Below are 22,857 nucleotides of genomic sequence, written 5' to 3' on the forward strand. Positions count from 1 at the left end.
GTGGAATATTCTTGAATGGCCAAGTCAGTCACCTGATCTCAACCCAATTGAGCATGCATTTCACTTGTTAAAGACTAAACCTCAGACAGAAAGGCCCACAAACAAACAGCAACTGAAAACCACCGCAGTGAAGGCCTGGCAGAGCATCAAAAAGGAGGAAACAGCGTCTGGTGATGTCCATGAGTTCAAGACTTCAGGCAGTCAATGCCAACAAAGGGTTTTCAACCAAGTACTAGAAATGAACATTTTATTTACAATTATTTAATCTGTCCAATTATTTTTGGTCCCTTTAAAAACAGGGTGGCACATGTTAAGGAGCTGAAACTCCTAAACCCTTCATCCAATTTTAATGTGGATACCCTCAAATGAAAGCTGAAAGTCTGAACTTCAACTGCATCTGAATTGTTTTGTTTAAAAGTCATTGTGGTAATGTCTAGAACTAAAATTAGAAAAATGGTCTCTGTCCGGACCTAACTGTGTATTCCCCCGCAGGAAGATTTGGTGCAGGAGACCTTGGTTAGACTTTGGTTGAATGACTATATTTCCCCCAAATAATGATTAACGTTGTTTTCAAAGAAGGTAGCATTACCTGCTCACTCTACACTCATGATTATTTTTTTCTTAAGATTTTATACTTGATTCTTTATTTTTCATCTCTTTTCTGAAATTCCTCTCTGAATTTTTCCTTTCCTTAGGAAAGTGCATCCTTGGCAGATAGATTGATCCAGGTATAGTCATTACATTTTGTCCTTAATAACCAATCCTCGTATTTAGTGTCTTTTTTTTGTTCTAGCCTTCCTGTTCTGGGGTATGATGCATGCAGTAATATTACATGCATCTGTGGCCATTTTACCCCTGTAACATATATTAGAGTCCCTGAACTGTCTTTGTTTTAATTACTAAATCATTGTGAACTGCACGCTGCCTAATTCGGTATGTCTAACCCATTTCTAATTAAAAAAAAAAAATAATAAAAATAAAAATTATAGAAGATTTTAACTTTTTTTTAAATTAATCCAAAAAACTAACTGCATTGCATGATCCAAGTCCGATCATTTTGCACGATCCTAACCTTAATTGCAATGTCAAGTATCATCGTCATTGTGCTTGCTCCATTTTAGCTTGTGTAAACCACATTAATACAGTCCAGAATATATAAACTTGAGATGGAGAGGTTCAAGTGAAGCTGTTGTGTAAACTTTTTTGAGGTAGCCATTTTGTGAGCAAAACCAGCATCATTAAATAAGGAGCCGATACATTTTCGACTTATACACCACGTAAATGTAAGCAGGCAACATAATAGAGTAACTTTTTCATTTAATTGATCAGACTTTGCAAAGAAATCTACTCTTGCTTTTTTTTTTTTCTTCTCTCTCAAACATCAAGCTTAAAAGAGCTGTTGAACTGCCTAATGTGAGCTCCTTTAGAAGTTGCTTTGAACTGCTGCTCTAACAAGAATCCATATTTTGTGATCTGTTATCAAATATTCTCCCAGTGTGAGCTTCTTTGATTTACACCACAATCCTCCGACAGTGAGTTTGTATAGTGTTTGAGTGGGCATTTTTGCTAGAGCAGGAGTTCAAAGCAGCTTCTAATAGTACATGAACTAGTCAGTTAAAACAGCATTTTCAGCATGGTGTTTGAGCATGGAGGAAGCAAAATGAGAAGGAGTTTTACAAACATCATGCTGAAAGTGCTGTTTTTGCTAACCATTTCATATATTTGAAGCTGCCGCTCTAGCAAGAATCCATATTTACAACCTGTTAACAACCACTTCGGGTGTGAGCTTCTGCTCCCCTCCCCCATGCTCCGTGTTTGTATATAGTGATTTTGAGTGTGGATTCTTGCTAGAGCATAAGTTAAAAGCAACTTCTAATATATAATATGAACTAGGCAATTAAAGCAGCACTTTCAGCATGGTGTTGTTTTGTTTCCTTCTGTCTCTAATACCATACTGAAAGGGCTGTTTTAGGCTGGTTTCACATTAGCGCTTTTTAAGCGCACGCACGGCCGGGGGTAGCTCCGCCCCCGAGCCGGCTCTCTGCCCGGTGTGCGCGCCCCTTGCTTGTAGCGCCGCCTCCTAGCGCACAGCGGCGCCTGCGATCGGCGCACCCTATCTTTAGCATGGGGTGCGCAGATCGTGCGCAGGCTGTGCGCTAGTTGCGCTTTGACCTGCGCTGCGCACTTTTGACGGTGCGCCGTGCGCGCCAAAATCAAACTTTTCGGATTTTGGCGCGCACGGCGCACCGTCAAAAGTGCGCAGCGCAGGTCAAAGCGCAACAAGCGCACGGCCTGCGCACGATCTGCGCACCCTATGCTAAAGATAGGGTGCGCCGATCGCAGGCGCCGCTGTGAGCTAGGAGGCGGCGCTACAAGCAAGGGGCGGGCACGCCGGGCAGAGAGCCGGCTCGGGGGGCGGAGCTACCCCCGGCCGTGCGTGCGCTTAAAAAGCCCTAATGTGAAACCAGCCTTACCTGCTTCGTTCATGCTATATTATAACTTTAGCAGCTTTGAATTGCTGCTGTAGCAAGAATCCTTACGCAAAACACTGTATACAAACGCTCTCACTGTCCTGGTATGGCGGAGGTGACAAGAGAAGCCCAAACTGGTAGTGTTTGTAAATGGTTCTTAAGAGCTAGAGTAGCAATTCAAAGCAGATTCTAAAGGAACATGAATTAGTAAGTTAAATTAGGACTTTTAGCATGGTTTTTGAAAGAGAGAGCAGTAAAATAAGCTAATGGATTTTATTACAATGACTAATAACTTTTCAAAGGCTGATTTAATATTTACATTTCTATTTCTGGTAAAATGTGATAAAGAGTTTGGCTGTCTTTCATTCTGTTATAGGGGGTTGTCATTTTGAGTTGTAAATTCCAAATTTGCTTGGTTGTGCAGCTATATATGACCATTGCATGTATACTGTATAAAACCGGATGCCAATTCTTCATTTAAAGTGGCTGTCCTCAAGACTAAAAAATAATTTCCCAGTAAGTGTGGCCATTCACGTAAGACATGCCAGCTGACAACTACCCATCTACCACTATATCCATGTGGAGGGGACAAAACTGGTGCCAGTAACCTATAGTATATGTTCTCTGAGAACTGAAAGATCGGGCACGTGGTAATACATCTGCCCTATCCTTCTCCCCCACTGATATCTGCCTTCGAGAAGAGTCTGGAGGCTTCCTTTAGATGGCCTACTGGCTCCACTAAAATTGGCTGGTTTCACTTTTCTATTTAATGTGTTATTTCAAGAGCATTCGGTTATTTTAAAGGGGGGTTTCTAATGGCGGCGTCCTGGCAATCGGCCAGACATTACCCCTACAGAAGTTCTATTCCACGGATCATCCAATGCATGGCTGTCCACCCATTACACGGACCTCGGGTCTAGTAGAGTAAGAGCCTTTGATAACTTTGACCACATGGCTACCTCAATTCTGTTTCAGCGACTTGTGCACTTCAAAAAAAAAATAAAAATAAAAAATCCTCTATCCTAATGAACATAATCTCAAGGTTTTCTTAATTCCTCTGGATTGCTCAAAATCCTTAAAATTATGTCCAAAGGGCCAAGTGACAAGGGCCCAGGAGGCAGAGGAAAACTACCTCATTAAACGGGAGCTGGCTACCATGAAACAGCAGAATGATGAGTCCAGCTGTGTGCTGGAGCAGGCCCACCACACCATCAGCGAGCTGCGGCAACAACAGCAATTGGTAAGAAGCCCGGCTGCACTCTCTCCCCTGTGCTGCACTCTACTTTCCTCTCTGCAGACCTCACACATGATTTAGTTTCTTGTGGTGTTTGGAAATGATTTTGTTCTTCACTTAATAATTGAACAGCCTGTAACCACCGATTTGTTTTAAGACCATTAAAAAAAAAAAAGCGTACCTACGATTTTCACCAGTGCCAAAACTTGTACTAAGATCCGCACACAGATAATAATAATTTTATTTCTATAGCGCCGACATATTCCGCAGCACTTTACACAGATTTAAACTACATGAACTAGTTTCAGGGTTCAATGTGGACCAGGTCTGTCATTAACCCTCTTACACATACATCATCCTCTTATACATAAACATTTACTTTTCTAGAGGGTAATTACTGTTATAATCGGCAAGTGAACGCACTCTTAATAGTGATGCCTCACAAATACCTCGGGAGATTGTGGCACTTACTAATGTATCTGCAATTATGTAAAATTATGTCTTTTAATTAATAATCTTTTTTTTTTTTTTCCTAAATGTGTTAAGTTTTTGATTTTAAAAGGGTTGGGATAGGTCATCAATGTCTTATTAGTGGGGTTGCTTGGTTTTCCACCCACACAGATCAGTTGTTCTGTGTCCGTTGCTACACACCACAGCGCCATTTGTGCTACACATCAGCAACCTATTGATTTGAATAAGGACAAATGTGCAGTACCTGGCCGTGGCCACTATACAGTCAATGGCGCTGTTTAGCTCAATAACTGAGCAGTTCCTGACGACTCCGGGAGCAGCTGATCGATGGTGGTGCCGGGTGGCGCACTCTCACCTTTCAGAAATTGATGGCCTTCCATGTTAAAGTCCTGGACAACCCTTTTATTTAAAAATAAAAAAAAATCAGAGGCCATGATTTTTTTTTACTTCATATTGTGTCATGAAGAGTTTACAGCAGTTCCCTTATCAGAAACCAGATTACAATTATGGATGACGCCTCGATGCACAGCTGATAACACAGAATCCACTAACCACAATCGGCATTGTCACAGCTGACCTCCTCTCCCTTCCTGCTCATGACCTTAGCGCATGCTCAGTCTGTTCATTTCTGCTAATGTTCGTGTGAATTTTCGGATACTACAGGAAGTTGGTGTGAGATTGCCCCAGTGGCCAGTGTCAACACAAAACCTGATTTAATCAATAGGTCACACTCACTTTAAATTGACCAACCCCTTTTAGTTCTCCCTTCTAGATTAAGATGAGCATACATTCTCTATTAACTCCTCTGCTGGTGGCTTATCTACCCGATGAGTACGAGGTTTGGATGCAGATATTCAGCCTGCCCAATCCTTTGTCCCGGTGTTGTCCCCTTTCTGGGCATAGTCAAAAGCCTCCATACTCACGAGATGGTCGACTGGACCTACCGAAATAGAGACCCCCTACAGCTATTCAAATTGTTACCTATGGTGGCCTTACTAAAATGCTTGGCAAGTTCTGGCTGCAGATGAGACCCGAACCCATGGCCAAACCTGCAACATAAGAAATGTTACGAATGGTAGAATCTGCAGCATGATCCAACTTCCTTGCTGACTTTTTCCACCGGGTGTGAATAGGGTTTTATAAGAAGCGCTTACCTTCACTTTAAATGTGGTTGGAATATTTGCAAAGAATCTTCCACTTATCAATTTGGCCTCAATCTTTTATTATGGGACCGATTGGACATTTGCCTCTTCAGGTGCCTGCGTTTGACTCTAAATGTACAATATATTATTCCTACATTATTGTGGTTTTTTTAGCTCCTTTTTAATACAGACCAAAAAAAAAAAATAGACTGGCCTGGATATAACGATGCCTATATGATGGCAAGGTGTAACTTATGGAAGGTATAGACCCGGAGCGATCATCATCGGAGTGTAAACGATCCCACATCAAGTGGTTTGGGAATGAGGGCTGTAGCCGTGTATTCTAATGATGTGTAATGCAAGATCGTCATCAATTATGCAGTCGCCAGGGTCAATTACATGGCGAAGATCAGGAAATGCGTGAGAAGCGCTCAGATGTGTCCAGTGTAAAATGACATTATGTGCTGCGCTTCCGGAGTGACGCACGGCCAGGTGGTGAGGGCGCAGGTCACATGGGCTGCATAGTGTTGGTGATCAGGAGCCTCCTGTCCTGTGTACATTTGTTTTGTTGTTGCATTTTTTTTTTTTTTTTTTTCTTTTAAGTCAATGATTGAGAGAAATATATATATACAGTCATATGTAAAAGTTTGGGCACCCCTATTAATGTTAACCTTTTTTCTTTATAACAATTTTGGTTTTTGCAACAGGTATTTCAGTTTCATATATCTAATAACTGATGGACTCAGTTATATTTCTGGATTCAAATGAGGTTTATTGTACTAACAGAAAATGTGCAATCTGCATTTAAACAAAATTTGTCCGGTGCAAAAGTATGGGCACTCTTATCATTTTCTTGATTTGAACACTCCTAACTACTTTTTACTGACTTCCTGAAGCATTAAATTGGTTTTGTAACCTCATTGAGCTTTGAACTTCATAGCCAGGTGTATCAAATCATGAAAAAAGGTATTTAAGGTGGCCACTTGCAAGTAGTTCTCCTATTTGATTCTCCTATGAAGAGTGGCATCATGGGCTCCTCAAAACAACTCTCAAATGATCTGAAAACAAAGATTATTCAACATAGCTTTTCAGGGGAAGGATACAAAAAGTTGTCTCAGAGATTTAACCAGTCAGTTTCCACTGTGAGGAACATAGTAAGGAAATGGAAGAACACAGGTACAGTTCTTGTTAAGCCCAGAAGTGGCAGGCCAAGAAAAATATCAGAAAGGCAGAGAAGAAGAATGGTGAGAACAGTCAAGGACAATCCACAGACCACCTCCAAAGACCTGCAGCATCATCTTGCTGCAGATGGTGTCACTGTGCATCGGTCAACAATACAGCACATGCATAACGCCTTTTTGTATGACCAAACAACTCAATCTTTGTTTCATCAGTTCACAGGACCTTCTTCCAAAATGTAACTGGCTTGTCAAAATGTGCTTTTGCATACCTCAGGCGACTCTGTTTGTGGCGTGCTTGCACAAACGGCTTCTTTCGCATCACTCTCCCATACAGCTTCTCCTTGTGCAAAGTGCGCTGTATTGTTGACCGATGCACAGTGACACCATCTGCAGTAAGATGATGCTGCAGGTCTTTGGAGGTGGTCTGTGGATTGTCCTTGACTGTTCTCACCATTCTTCTTCTCTGCCTTTCTGATATTTTTCTTGGCCTGCCACTTCTGGGCTTAACAAGAACTGTACCTGTGTTCTTCCATTTCCTTACTATGTTCCTCACAGTGGAAACTGACTGGTTAAATCTCTGAGACAACTTTTTGTATCCTTCCCCTGAAAAGCTATGTTGAATAATCATTGTTTTCAGATCATTTGAGAGTTGTTTTGAGGAGCCCATGATGCCACTCTTCATAGGAGAACTACTTGCAAGTGGCCACTTTAAATACCTTTTCTCATGATTTGATACACCTGGCTATGAAGTTCAAAGCTCAATGAGGTTACAAAACCAATTTAGGGCTTCAGGAAGTCAGTAAAAAGTAGTTAGGAGTGTTAAAATCAAGAAAATGATAAGGGTGCCCATACTTTTGCACCGGTCAAATTTTGTTTAAATGCAGATTGCACATTTTCTGTTAGTACAATAAACCTCATTTGAATCCAGAAATATAACTGAGTCCATCAGTTATTAGATATATGAAACTGAAATACCTGTTGCAAAAACCAAAATTGTTATAAAGAAAAAAGGTTAACATTAATAGGGGTGCCCAAACTTTTACATATGACTGTGTATGTGTGTATATATATATATATATATATATATATATATATATATATATATATATATATATATATATATATATATATATTTTTTTTTTTTTTTTATTTTAAATTTATATTTATTTTCTAATTTATATTTTATAATTTATACTTATTTTCTAATTTATATTTTATAATTTATTTTTATTTTATAATTTATATTTTATAATTTATTTTTATTTTATATATATATATATATATATATATATATATATATATATATATATATACATACATACATACAGTCATGGCCAAAAGTATTGACACCCCTGCAATTCTGTCAGCTAATACTCAGTTTCTTCCTGAAAATGATTGCAAACACAAATTCTTTGGTATTATTATCTTCATTTAATTTGTCTTAAATGAAAAAACACAAAAAGAATTGTCCTAAAGCCAAATTGGATATAATTCCACACCAAACATAACAAAGAGGGTGGACAAAAGTATTGGCACTGTTTGAAAAATCATGTGATGCTTCTCTAATTTGTGTAATTAACAGCACCTGTAACTTACCTGTGGCACCTAACAGGTGTTGGCAATAACTAAATCACACTTGCAGCCAGTTGACATGGATTAAAGTTGACTCAACCTCTGTCCTGTGTCCTTGTGTGTACCACATTGAGCATGGAGAAAAGAAAGAAGACCAAAGAACTGTCTGAGAACTTGAGAAACCAAATTGTGAGGAAGCATGAGCAATCTCAAGGCTACAAGTCCATCTCCAAAGACCTGAATGTTCCTGTGTCTACCGTGCACAGTGTCATCAAGAAGTTTAAAGCCCATGGCACTGTGGCTAACCTCCCTAGATGTGGCCGGAAAAGAAAAATTGACAAGAGATTTCAACGCAAGATTGTGCGGATGTTGGATAAAGAACCTCCACTAACATCCAAACAAGTTCAAGCTGCCCTGCAGTCCGAGGGTACAACGGTGTCAACCCGTACAATCCGTCGGCGTCTGAATGAAAAGGGACTGTATGGTAGGAGACCCAGGAAGACTCCACTTCTTGCCCCGAGACATAAAAAAGCCAGGCTGGAGTTTGCCAAAACTTACCTGAAAAGGCCTAAAACATTTTGGAAGAATGTTCTCTGGTCAGATAAGACAAAAGTAGAGCTTTTAGGGCAAAAGCATCAACATAGAGTTTACAGGAGAAAAAAGAGGCATTCAAAGAAAAGTACACGGTTCCTACAGTCAAACATGGCGGAGGTTCCCTGATATTTTGGGGTTGCTTTGCTGCCTCTGGCACTGGACTGCTTGACCGTGTGCATGGCATTATGAAGTCTGAAGACTACCAACAAATTTTGCAGCATAATGTAGGGCCCAGTGTGAGAAACCTGGGTCTCCTTCAGAGGTCATGGGTCTTCCAGCAGGACAATGACCCAAAACACACTTCAAAAAGCACTAGAAAATGGTTTGAGAGAAAGCACTGGAGACTTCTAAGGTGGCCAGCAATGAGTCCAGACCTGAATCCCATAGAACACCTGTGGAGAGATCTAAAAATGGCAGTTTGGAGAAGGCACCCTTCAAATATCAGGGACCTGGAGCAGTTTGCCAAAGAAGAATGGTCTAAAATTCCAGCAGAGCATTGTAAGAAACTCATTGATGGTTACCGGAAGCGGTTGGTCGCAGTTATTTTGGCTAAAGGTTGTGCAACCAAGTATTAGGCTGAGGGTGCCAATACTTTTGTCCAGCCCATTTTTGGAGTTTTGTGTGAAATGATCAATGTTTTGCTTTTTGCTTCATTCTCTTTTGTGTTTTTTCATTTAAGACAAATTAAATGAAGATAATAATACCAAAGAATTTGTGTTTGCAATCATTTTCAGGAAGAAACTGAATATTATCTGACAGAATTGCAGGGGTGTCAATACTTTTGGCCATGACTGTGTATGTATGTATGTATATATATGTATATATATGTGTATATATATATATATATATATATATATATATATATATATATACAATGTATATGTATGTATATATGTATTTTTATATATTACAGACCAAAAGTTTGGACACACTTCATTCAAAGAGGTTTTTATTATTTTCATGACAATGAAAATTGTAGATTCGCTCTGAAGGCATCAAAACTATGAATTAACACACGTGGAATTATATAATTAACAAAAAAGTGTGAAACAACTGAAAATATGTCTTATATTCTAGATTCTTCAAAGTAGCCACCTTTTGCGTTGATTACTGCCATGTCAGAATAGGAGAACACAATGCACTACAGTCTAAAAGGAAGCAAAAATAAGTTAAAACAAATCTAATTACGGTAAAAAAAATTTTTTTTATCAGAATTGGAGTCGCCTTGTCCAGACCATTAAAATATCACATTTTCATTGAACAGTACTATATAGGATAACTTTGTGCATTTTTATAGTTTTTTATTATTTCTGTTTCTTGGATAAATATCCGTTCATTAGCGGTTAGTAAGTTAGCAGCCAGGTATATACATGGTTCATTATTGTGTTTCCTCAGCATAAGTGTAATCCTCGCTACTCCGAGGAGTTCGTTCTGCAACTGGAGAAGGAGCTGGTTCAGGCAAGGCTAATGGAGGCCGAGTCCCACTGTGCAATGAAGGAAATGCAGGACAAGATACTGGATATCGAAAAGGTAGTTAATATTTTTTTCTTATGATTTTTTTTTTTTTAAATGTTGCTTTTTTAGGTGATTTTTTTTTTATCGTAAAGCATAAACTTGCTAGCAACTAGTGATGAGCTGACGTGCTCGGATAAGGTGTTATCTGAGCATGCTCGGGTTCTAACAGTGTTTTCGGCGCGCTCGAAAAATATGTTCTAGCCCCCACCGCTGCATGTCTCGTGGCTGGTCGACAGCCATAACACTTGCAGGGATTGCCTAACAGCCACGAGACATGCAGCCGCAGGGACTCGAACATATTTTTTTGAGCACACCTTATCTGATCACGTTCGCTCATCACTACTAGCAACATATTGTAATCCCCTACCCAGTGGCTCGGAGCCTTGTGTGGTCGCCACACTGTGGACTGCAAATAGTATTGTGCACGAATGACCTCTCATAGATCGTACACCGTCTTACTATAAGATGGGAGCCAAGTTATCAAATATCTTGTTACTTATTACATTCTTCTACTCCCCTCCAGTGCTGGTGTCGTAGTGGTGATGACAAGGACTCCCCTGGGGATTGGGTGACACTGTCACGTGATCCTTGTATGCCAAAAAAACCTGCTGCAAGTACTTGAGTGTCAGCAGGAAAAAAAAAAGTTGCATAAACTAATGCACGATTTTTTTTTTTTATTTGCATTTTTTTTATTTTAGCCATTCCGTTGAAGTAGTGAAAATGCTTAAGGAATTAAGGCTAATTTCACATTAGTGTGGGGTTTTTTTTGCGCAGCGCATCATGCGCAATAGAAACGCATGCAAAAAACACGCATCATGCGTTTTTGCATGCGTTTGCGGTTTTTATGTGCATTCGTTCTCTAGGGGTGAAAACCAGTGTCTACACATGTTTACGCCAAAAACGCATGCACACGAAAACGCAGATGATCGCATGTCCATGCGCATGCCTGCGTTCCCATACACTGTAATGCATTATTTTGTCGCATTCCGTGCGCATGTGATTTTTTACGCCTTTCGGCGGACCCAAAAATGCAACAGGTTGTGTCTGGCGCGCTTAGGCGCACACATTGAAAAAACGCATGCGCGTGAAAACGCATACGAACGCGTGCAAACGCAAGACCATGCGCACAACATGTCAAACATAGGTACACATGCGCATGGCTGTGCACGATGCGCAAAAAAAACGCTAATGTGAAACCAGCCCATCACTGCAGATTTGAAAAACTTTTTGGTTCAAATCCGCAAGGAAAAATTAAGCAACACGTGCACAAGATGTCAGAAATTTCATTCATTTTACTGGTGCTGTTAAGCACCTTATTGCTTTTTTTTTGTTTATCATCCTTAAAAAAAAAAAAAACCACGTGAACAAGCCCTTAAAGGGGTATTCCAACTTCAACCAAAATACCAGTGTAGAAGTAGAGGTAGCCAGTAACCAGTGTTTCAGGAACTCTCATAGAAGTGAATAAGCATTGACCGTGTTCGTGAGCTCAGCCACCGCTGCCCACTGTATACCGGCCAATATTCCCATCTCAGCCATATGTAGTGTGTTATGACCGCACACATTGCTCTTCTGTTTGGATAATGATGAGCCTGGATCTTCTACTAGTGTTCGTTCACTTTTCTATATAGAAAAACAGATCCTTTCCTGATGAGAACAACCTTGTGAGACTTCAAGAAGAACTCATCGCAGTGAAGATAAGAGAAGCAGAAGCCATAACCGCCATGAAGGAGCAGAAGCAGCAGATCAAAGATCTAGAGGAGCACTGGCAGGTAGGACGATTACGTGACGGCAACAGGTGAAACTGTTCTCCTGACAGATGAGATTGATGGATTATCTTTAGGGAAGAGTCAGACGGCCGTATAGCTCAGATCAGGATCACAAAGCTACGCTCAGACTGGCTGTCGGCTCTTTCGACTCGAACGTGACGGCTACTTAGAATTACGTGCTGTCGCGCTCGTGTAAGGAGAGCCGCCGGCCAGTCCGAGCATTGCATTACGTTCCCTGTCCGATTTTTATATCGCAGTCTTACTCTTCCGTTATAATAGGTCCTCGGTATCGGACCGGCAGGGGTCAGTCGTCCAACACCCTCGCCTATCAGATGTTACAGGCTCCGGATGTAAACCCTGAATGGTGGAGCTACACTGCAGTCTCTGAGAAGATTAGCAATATTATTCTAAAAAACACAGAAGTTTGACTCCAATCTAAATATTTCCTTCTGTTTCATAAATCGTTTGAAGAAGGAAAAAAGGGCAATATACCAATAACTATTTTTCTTTGATTTGCATAAAGGCCTTCAATATTTTTTAAAAATCGATGTATGATTAGATTTGTCCTCTAAAAGCTGAAAAGGCCATGAGAATGTTACTCTCTAAATTTTAGAGACATTTAGCCCGCACCGCTGGTCGGTGGAAAGATCCGCCCAAGAAGAATACCGTGAACGAGCTGCAGGACGAGCTGATGAGCGTGCGCCTTAGAGAGGCGGAGAAGCAGGCCGACCTGCGAGAACTCCGACAGCGGATGATGGAACTGGACACTCAGGTCAGTAACTGATCACTGTCTCTACATATTGTTTTCTGGGCTATTAGGTTGAGCGATCTCAGGGTCCTAAGCTGTATACTGTATTTTGTGGATTATTGGGTGCCCCGGACCGTAAGTCGCATTGCAAACTTTGGGAAGGAAAATAGGAAAAAAAATATTTTAAGAAAATGGAGGTGCGTCTTATAGTGAGCTTTTACAGTAGTGGCTGCGGTGGACGAGAGACCCCTGCTGCAGGACGTTTGCTGCAGCAGCCGGAGTACAGCGATGCTGCAGGCCCCAGGCTAGGAGGAAGGATTGTTCGATGAGGCTGCAGCAGGCTTCGGGCTTTCAGAAAATGTCAGGAGTCCCGGCACTTCCCATCCTTTTCATGGCAGTGGACTTTAGTGACCGAGATATCTGAAGCCGAGATATCAATCTGCACATGCGCCGTGGAGGCTGACGTTTTTTCTAGAAGTCCACCGCAGTGAAAAGGATGGGAAGTGTGCAGGGAATTGTGACAATTTTCTTGAACACCATCCTCTCAGCCCATGCTCTGAAAGTTCTCAATCTATAGGTTTCCCGCACACCTTAGCTGGTGGCTGTTCGCATTCTCTACACACCACCATGCACATGCGTTGTGTCCCATATACACGTGTTGTTATTAGGGAGAGTGGAGAAAGCCACCTCCATACACCAGGGGGCCATGACTTATATCCTGTATTGGATGTTGAAAGTTCCAATGTCTGGGAAGAAAGAAAGCTCCCGTGCACACTCGATCATTGTCGGATTCAAACGTGTATATGGGACTCAGCCAAAATCGGCCCGTCCATCTAACCCACCGACTGGTTCTTTGTTTCCCTCCCTGAGGATCTGGTTTGACATTTTATAAAAATTTCTAGAGTTTGTATAAAACATGATATCAATCAAGGAGAAAATGTCCAACTGTGCGGTGATGCAGGCTATGGAGCAATAATTGGAGTTTGTGTCTCAGGTAAGTGAAAAATGATGGGAAGAAATACAAGGTCCCTCCAGATTCGACGTTCCACAGAAGTATTTCATGAGTGCAATTTGCTATTCTGAATTGTAAAACATCCTTTACCACATCCTTCCTTCTATATCTGATTTATAACTTCTGGCCTTGCTTGACCCTTGGTTTTGTCACTCGCACTCACCACTCTCCCTACTTACTACTGTTCTTCAGTAAGTTGCACAAAATCTTCAACATTGAGTAACAAAAACAGTCAAGTTTTGTTCTTAGTTCTGTGTAACTGCAGTTAGAAACGCTGCAATAGTCAATTTGTCAATCTCCCTGGAACTCATAGAAGTTCTCACCACTTGGAGGTGACAGGTGGAAAGGCCTAAGCCTCCGTGATCTCCTCTACTTCTTCCATCCATTCCTGGTCACCAGGCAAAGGGGCTTCTCCAGCAATAACTTTTCCCTCCCCATTCGCTTTTGCTTGGTTAAAATAATAAACTCGTCCTCCCCATGTCCAGTGCTGTGACTCCACTTTTGTTCCAGCCTTTTGACAAGCTGCAGCAGTGACCTCATAACTACAGTGTGCATGACCGCTGCCACCAATCACTGAGCTCATCGGCTCTGCCAATGTACACCGTACAAGCTGACTATGTAAATATATTTTTCAAAATTTATTTGGGAAGTGCTACTGATATTTTTAAATATAATCTGTAATTTTTCTTTCACCTATGACAGCACAACATTGAAAGGTGATCTGCCCTTCAAGGACAGGAAACTTACAGGCTAAAAGGGCGGTGCCTCTCCAACTCGGTTGGTTTCCTGTCCTTGATGGGGAGTGAACATTCATTTCTTTGGAAGGCCGCATGGTGTTGGGCTGTGAGCACAACCCCCATCTGTGGATGTCGGGCCCTCGGAACATCCTCATGGAGTCAGTTTCTAACCGTTTGTGCAGATACATGCGCATTTGTGGCCTGCTGGAGGTCATTTTGCAGGGCTCTGGCAGTGTTCCTCCTGTTCCTCCTTGCACAAAGGCGGAGGTAGTAGTCCTGCTGCTGGGTTGTTGCCCTCCTACGGCCCCCTCCAAATCTCCTGGTGTACTGGCCTGTCTCCTGGTAGCGCCTCTGGACACTATGCTTACAGACACAGCAAACCTTCTTGCCATAGCTCACATTGATGTGCCATCCTGGATGAGCTGCACTACCTGAGCCACCTGACTGTTTTTAAACAATATTTTACCTCACAAAATGTATCCTCTGCGATCTCCTGCTGTATTGTCAGTATTGTCTTTTGCTTCCTCCCCTGCTAGCACATGGGGTACACAGGTCAAAGAAGAGAAGACAGCAGATGGGGGAGAGAGAGACAGAGCACAGGGGGGAGACAGCTCAAACGGGACAGCACAGGGAGGAGAGAGACAGCAGACAAGGGGGATAGCACATGGGGTAGACAGGTCAAAGAAAGAGAGCACAGACAGGAGAAGTCAGCACATGGGCAAAAAGAGTGGATGGGTGGGTGAGTACATGGCGGGGGGGGCATTATCGCCCTCCTGACGTGATAGCATCGGGCCTCCTAGTGTGTATGTATGTATGTATGTATGTATGTATGTGTGTGTGTACATGTATGTGTGTATATATATATATATTTTCAAACAATGTGAAAAACATATAGCCAGCTCACCATAAAGGAGTTCCTCTTGATGCAGTAATCGGTGTTCACCCTATGCTTTGCACGGATCCGGGCAGGGAGTATGCCCCAACAAATAGAAATATAAGGAAATTGGGATCCAGCAAAAGGATGAAAGTTCACCAGATTTATAAAAACTTCTTCTTTATTAATCCATTATATCATAAAAAGTATGAGGAATTCCAATCAATTTGTAGCATTCCAGCAAGGGACTACATGTTTCAGCACTATGATATATATATATATATATATATATATATATATATATATATATATATATATATATATATATATATTTCTCTGATGCTGTTTTGATAAATCTGTTTACCTTTTTATGTTTACGCCAGTTGACTGTCAGAAGTGTCCACCATAGTTTTGATGTTATATTTTTGTTTGGGAAAGGGTGGGGGGCTCATGTTGCTGCACATATAACCACATTTTTTTCCCATAATCATTCTACCTTAGTCTAAACAGTCATGAAGTCTTGGTAATTTTTTATTTTTCTTGGGCTCATACATGAGTTCTGTCAAATTAGCTTGCGTGATATGCCACTGTTATTTTTCTCCTTAACAGATAAATAACTTCTTTCCAGGGTTCTGACTGGCCTTTGAGCAGAATGGATTTTTGTAATCCACGACCCATTTATTTGTAGTGGTGTTTGGCCACCAGGGGGCAGTGCCTGCTCCCTGTATTGTACATTACCTACAGATAGGTTTCATTCTTACAGTCAGGTTTTTTGTCTTAAGAAATTGGGAGATATAAACTGAATGTAAGAAATGTCAATACTTACTACGTTGCTATGCGCATCTTAAAAACAATTGCTAGCAGAACTTGTGATTTTTTATTTGCTGCTATTCTTGATTTAAATATGTAAAGTATTTAGTGAGTTGTTAAAAGTCGCATGTACTTCAGAGCGGTGTTTTCTCCGCCTAGTAATGAAATGATATATTTATCTGCTGCAGGACGTACAGAGAAGAGTTGCGGAAGGACAAAGCATTTTTACACCCTTCTATCATTTCTCATCTTAAGGTTTTGTTTTCTTTCGTCTCCCGGCAGAACCAGATAAACAGCAACCATCTCCGAAGAGCAGAGAAGGAGGTGAACGGCCTGCAAGCCAAGGTGCAATGTCTGACGGCGGAGAACAAGGGCCTGCACAGTCAGCTGACCGAGGCAAAAAGAAAGCAGGCAGAGATCGAGTGCAAGGTAACGCAGACTATAGAGAGCGCTCAGGATGTGAAACTGCTGAAAATACTGCAGTAAATAGTGATGAGCGAACATTCACAGATAAGGTGTTATCTGAGCATGCTCAGGTGATGAGTGTCTTTGGCGTGCATGAAAAATATGTCCGAGTCCCGGCGGCTGCATGTCTTAGCTGTTAGACAGCTCCAACACATTCAGGGATTACCGAACAGTCATGAAATCTCTGCATGTGTTTCTGCTGTTGAAGAGCCACAAGACATGCAGCCGCGAGGACTGGAACATATTATTCGAGCACGCCGAAGACACTCGGTTAGCAGACGAGCATGCTGAGATAACACCTTATCAGTGCCTCCACTCCACTCACGGTCTTTCTATAGGACAGTCACCCAGCACCAGTCTGTCCTGGTTTTAGTACCGCTGACACCAAGTGTATTTTGCCTTTTCAGCAGTGTCTTTGCTCTCCACCTTTCACGTGCTCTCCCTGTGCGCTTGGTAAATATACGCTTCTAGAAAGCCATGGAGGGGCACAGTGCATGTCTGGTTGAAGTATCCGTAGCACAGACCTGAATTGAGCGTTATTGATGACGTTCCGTTTCAGAGAAGGCTGGAGAGAGGAAAGTGATCTACAGGCTTCTTGGGCTGACGTCCTCAATCACTTTATTTGAGACTCTTTAATACATGCTGGTAAAGAGCATGCCATCAGACGAGGTCCGAAACAGAAAGTGGCCATATCTGGCAAACCATGGGGAATTTCAAAGCAAAAAGTGTAAATTGCAAAATTGTTTACATGAAAGAGATTGTTCCTATTCGAAGAAAACCCGTTCCACAGGCTTGATTTATGTATATAAATGTGCTTTACATACCCTTCCCAGGTCCAACACTGAGTGTCTTGTCACTGCTCCCAGTGTGTTATTGGCTCCTGCTTTGACTTCTCATCTACAGCCCTGCAGCCAATTACTGAGCTCAGCGACTCTAATCAGGGAGTTCTGTTTTATATGTGCAGAGCTCAGTGATTGGCTGCAGCGCTGTCGACGTTGCGTTTGCTCTGCTTTTGATATCAGGCACCAGGAGCAGCGTTGGAGACTCAGCCATAAACTTGGGGATGGTGAATAAGTTTTTGTAGCAAACTACATCCTTAACCCCTTTCTGACATGAGACGTACTATCCCGTCCATGGGCAAAGCGCAGGCAAGAGGAAGTCTTCTTCAATGCCTGTGACAGATTGCTGATCTGTCACAGTGATCTGTAATGTGACAGATCAGCGATCTGTCACAGGACAGTGATGTCCCACCTGGGACTATTTATTAAAGTTAAAAAAAAAAAAATAAAGTGTTAAAATAATTTTAAAAAAAAAAATCGCCAAATAAATTAGAAAAAAAAAAAAAATATTCCTCCAAATAAATCCATTTTTTGCAAATAAAAAAAACAAAAAAACAATAAAAGTACACATATTGGGTATCACCACGTCCGTAACGACCCGCCCTATAAAACTGTCCCATTAGTTAACCCCTTTAGCGAACCCCTTAAAAAATAAAAAACGAAGCAAAAAATGATTTATCATACCGCCAAACAAAAAGTGTAATAACGCGCGATCAAAAAGACGCATATAAATAGCCATGGTACCGCTGAAAACGTCATCTTGTTCCGCAAAAAACGAGCCGCCACACAGCATCATCAGCGAAAAAATAAAAAAGTTATAGCTCGCAGAATAAAGCGATGCAAAAATAATTTTTTATATAAAATAGTTTTCATTGCATAAAACCGACAAAACATAAAAAAACGACCTAAGGCTGGTTTCACATTTGCGCTTTTGTGCGCAGCGCACCTATATTTAACATGACGTGCGCATGGTCTTGCGCATACTTGCGTTTTCGTGCGCATGCGTTTTTGTCTTTTGCGCCAGGCGCGTCAGACGCAACATGTTGCATTTTTGGTTCCGCCCTGTCTCGTCAAAAAAACGCATGCGCACGGAATGCACAAAAACACCACATTGGAGCCTATGGGAACGCATGCGTGCGCATGGTCTTGCGCACGCTTGCGTTTTTATGCGCATGCGTTTTTGAGTGAAACAAGTCTAGAATGTTCTCTAGACAATGGAAAAAATGTCACACCTAAAAACGCATGCGCATAAAAAACGCAAACGCATGCAAAAACGCATGTAAAACGCAAGCAACGCTGCATTTTTTTTGACGCATCAGCGTGCGCATGACGTTAAAAAAACGCGCGTTTGTTTTGCGTTTTTCTTTGCATTTTTTATGCGCCCGATGCGCTGCGCAAAAAAACGCTAATGTGAAACTAGCCTAAATGAGGTATCGCTGTAACCGTACTGACCCGAAGAATAAAACCGCTTTATCAATTTTACCGCACGCGTAACGGTGTAAACGCACCCCCCAAAAGAAATTCATGAAACGCTGGTTTTTGTTCATTCTGCGTCCCAAAAATCGGAATAAAAAGCGATCAAAAAATGTCACGTGCCCGAAAATGGTACCAATAAAAACGTCAACTCGTCCCGCAAAAAATAAGACCTCACATGACTCGGTGGGTCAAAATACGGAAAAATTATAGCTCTCAATATGTGGTGATGCAAAAACTATTTTTACAATAAAAACCGTCTTTTAGCGTGCGACAGCTGCCAAACATAAAAACCGCCATAAATAGTAAATCAAACCCCCCGTTATCACCCCCTTAGTTAGGGAAAAATAATAAAATAAAAAAAATGTATTTATTTCCATTTTCCCGCTAGGGCTAGGGTTAGGGTGAGGGCTGAGATTAGGATTAGGGGTGTGTTGGGGTTCGGGTTGGAGTTAGAATTGGGGGTTTCCACTGTTTGGGCACATCAGGTGCTCTCCAAATGCAACATGGCGTCTGATCTCAATTCCAGCCAATTCTGAGTTGAAAATGTCAAATGGTGCTCCTTCCCTTCCAAGCTCTGCCATGCACCCAAACAGTGTTTTACCCCCACATGTATGGTATCAGCCTACTCAGGACAAATTGCAAAACAATTTTTGGGGTCCAATTTCTCCTGTTACCTTAGGAAAATAAAAAATTGGGGGCAAAAATATCATTTTTTGTGGAAAAAAATGATTTTTTTATTTTCACGTCCGAGCGTTATAAACCTCTGTGAAGCCCTCAAAGTGCTCACCACACATCTAGATAAGTTCCTTAGGGGGTCTCGTTTCCAAAATGTGGTCATTTGTGGGGGGTTTCCACTGTTTAGGTACATTAGGGGCTCTCCAAAGGCAACATGACACCCGCAGAACATTCCCTCAAAGTCTGCATTCCAAAACGTCACTGCTTCCCTTCCGAGCCCCGACATGTGTCCATACAGTAGTTTTCTCCCACATGTGGGGCGTCAGCGTACTCAGGACAAATTGGACAACAACTTTTGGGGTTCAATTTCTCCTGTTACCCTTGGGAAGATAAAAAAATTGGGGACTAATTGATCATGTTTGTGGAAAAAATACGAATTTTTTATTTTCACGCCCGGGCGTTATAAACTTCTGTGAAGCACTGGGGGGTTCAAAGTTCTCACCACACATCTAGATAAGTTCCTTAGGGGGTTTAGTTTCCAAAATGGTGTCATTTGTGGGGGGTTTCCACTGTTTTGGTACATCAGGGGTTTTCCAATCGCGACATGGTGTCCGATCTCAATTCCAGCCAAAAACGTCAAATGGCGCTGCTTCCCTTCCGAGCTCTGCCATGCTCCCAAGTAGTGGTTTACCCCCACATGTGGGGTATCAGCGTACTCAGGACAAATTGCACAATAACTTTTAGGGTCCTGTTACCCTTGGGAAAATAAAAATTGGGGTGAAAAGTTCATTTTTGTGGAAAAAATATGATTTTTTAATTGTACTGCTGTACGTTATAAACTTCTGTAAAGCCCTTGTGGGTTCAAAGTTCTCACCACATATCTAGATAAGTTCCTTGGGGGGTCTAGTTTCCAAAATGGGGTCACTTGTAGGGGGTTTCCACTGTTTAGGTACATCAGGGACTCTCCAAACGTGACATGGCGTCTGATCTGAATTCCAGCCAATTTTGCATTGAAAAAGTCAAACGGCGCTCCTTCCATTCTGAGCTCTGCCATGCGCCGAAACAGTCGTTCCCCCCCCCCCCCCACAAATCAGGTATCAGCGTACTCAGGACAAATTGCACAATAACTTTTGCAGTCCAATTTCTCCTGTTACCCTTGGTAAAATAAAAAAAATTGAACCTGAAGTATTTTTTTTGTGAAAAAAAGTTAGATGTTCATTTTTTTTAAAATATTCAAAAAAAATTCCTGTGACGCACCTAAAGGGTTAATAAACTTCTTGAATGTGGTTTTGAGCACCTTAACGGGGGCAGTTTTTAGAATGGTGTCACTTTTGGGTATTTTCTATCATATAGACCCCTCAAAGTGGCTTCAAATGTGATGTGGTCCTAAAAATAAAATGGTGCTGTAAAAATGAGAAATCGCTGGTCAACTTTTAACCCTTATAACTTCCTAACAAAAAAAAATTTTGGTTCCAAAATTGTGCTGATGTAAAGTAAACATGTGGGAAATGTTAGTTATCAAGTTTTTTGTGTGCCGTATCTCTGTGATTTAAGGGCATAAAAATTCAAAGTTGGAAAATTGCGAAATTCTCAATTTTTGCCAAATTTCCGTTTCACAAACGCAAGTTATTTGAATGAAATTTTACCACTAAGATGAAGTACAATATGTCACGAGAAAAGAATGTCAGAATCACCGGGATCCATGGAAGCGTTCCAGAGTTATGACCTCATAAAGGTACAGTGGTCAGAATTGTAAAAATTGGCCCGGTCATGAGCGTACAAACCACCCTTGGGGGTGAAGGGGTTAAAGGGCTTGTCCAGGCCAAATAAGTCTGCAGTCAGTGTGTGCCTGCAGACTTCTGAATCCCTCCAGTGCACGCATTGAGTTGTGCGAGGATTCGCTGGTCTTACCTGGGACCTGAGTTATACATACTCCCAACCAGAGCCGGCCTAGAGGGCACAGCCTGCCTCCGTACACTTGTATGAAGCGAGGCGGCACGCCCCCTGAGTAGAGGCGGCGCGCCCCCCGACTAGAGGCGGCGTCTGGAAGGGAGTATGTATAACTCATACATATCCTCCGGTCACGGCTCAGAAACCTATGAATCCCGCAGCGCACAGTGCGTGCACAATGATGCAACCAAAACTGGCCTCAAACTTGGGATTTCAGGTTTCAACCCGTGCTGGGGTGTAATGGCTGAAAACCTGCTCTTATCCATGGCATGTAATGTGGGTGGGTCCGGTCACCGCTGCATGTTGGACTTCAGTTACTTTTGGAGTGGATGGTCCCGCTGACCCCCATAAACATTAGATAATTGGCGAATCCCAGCTAGCGCTTATATTTGCAGGACTGTCAATCACGTAACGATTTTGTCCAGTTTATTTCTAAGAAATGTGGATGACTGTGCCGTCACTACCTCACCAGTCTTATAACCTCTGTGATGAACTGAAAGCAAAGCTGCATAGTGGAGGCGAGAAATGATTCATTGTAAAGTGCTATTGTGATTGACTGTAACCAGACCCGAGTTCTTACCTCTCGGGTGGAAAGTTTTACAGTCATAGTGAAGAAAGGGAAGACATTGACAGTAAATAGTCACAATGGCAAAAATCTACTAAAGTTCAATAAACTTTATTTTCTCTTCTAATTTTGCAAAGTTTTTGCTCAGTTGTAGTATATGTGCACTGCTGCTTCGAGTGACCATTCTGGTTCCGCAGCTTTGTCCTAATGCTGAGCTTAGTCCTTCTTCTCTGACACATTTGTACTCTGTTAATATCCTCTTCAGAGCGGAAAAGGACTAGAGCTCTATAGCCACGTGCAGACATGTTTCGGGATGTTTTCCCCTCATCAGTGCCAAGCAGGAGAACTGCTTTGATGTAACATTTCCAGTCTTTCAGTGTTTATTCTGAAGTGTATGCTGCGAGCAGTATTTTTGCATATAGAGATAACCGGACCTGTGAAAAAGCACGTGGCTCAAGTGAGCAATTAATAGGGGGAGAGGGGACTGCTTTGAAAACAACCAATACTAGCTAAAGTGACAAGGATCTCGGGAGTTAACTCATGAGCCTGCAATGTAAAACGTTTTGGTTGTTTCCCTCCTTGCAAACAAGCTGTGCGCTATGGAAGAGTGAGGTTCTCGCAGCAGGTGAATGAAGGAAGATTGCAACCTTATTTTCATGGTGTCTACCTATACCCAATTCATACCCTGAGAATACCCCGGTAAGGGACGGAATGGTGCGTCACCTCTCCGCTGCTTTACCAAGTTGCATCCTGATTTGTA

At 41.8% G+C, this 22,857-nt stretch overlaps 1 protein-coding gene across 7 annotated transcripts in view; it reads left to right on the forward strand.

The window, feature by feature from the left end:
• The window catches only part of EVI5 (ecotropic viral integration site 5), a 141,866-nt gene that overhangs the window by 82,794 nt on the left and 36,215 nt on the right, over positions 1-22,857 (forward strand). For 5 of the 7 annotated variants that reach the window (XM_073571450.1, XM_073571448.1, XM_073571449.1 and 2 more), the window contains 6 exons: positions 696-728; positions 3,565-3,711; positions 10,061-10,195; positions 11,809-11,949; positions 12,560-12,718; positions 16,410-16,556. In XM_073571450.1, coding sequence (XP_073427551.1) covers positions 696-728; positions 3,565-3,711; positions 10,061-10,195; positions 11,809-11,949; positions 12,560-12,718; positions 16,410-16,556 — 762 coding nt within the window. The remainder of the gene's footprint in view (positions 1-695; positions 729-3,564; positions 3,712-10,060; positions 10,196-11,808; positions 11,950-12,559; positions 12,719-16,409; positions 16,557-22,857) is intronic. The other 2 variants (XM_073571451.1, XM_073571452.1) reach the window with 2 other exon arrangements.

This window comes from Dendrobates tinctorius, unplaced genomic scaffold, assembly GCF_039654945.1.
Source record: "Dendrobates tinctorius isolate UK_male_01 unplaced genomic scaffold, ASM3965494v1 ptg000029l, whole genome shotgun sequence".
Taxonomy (NCBI): Eukaryota; Metazoa; Chordata; class Amphibia; order Anura; family Dendrobatidae; genus Dendrobates; species Dendrobates tinctorius.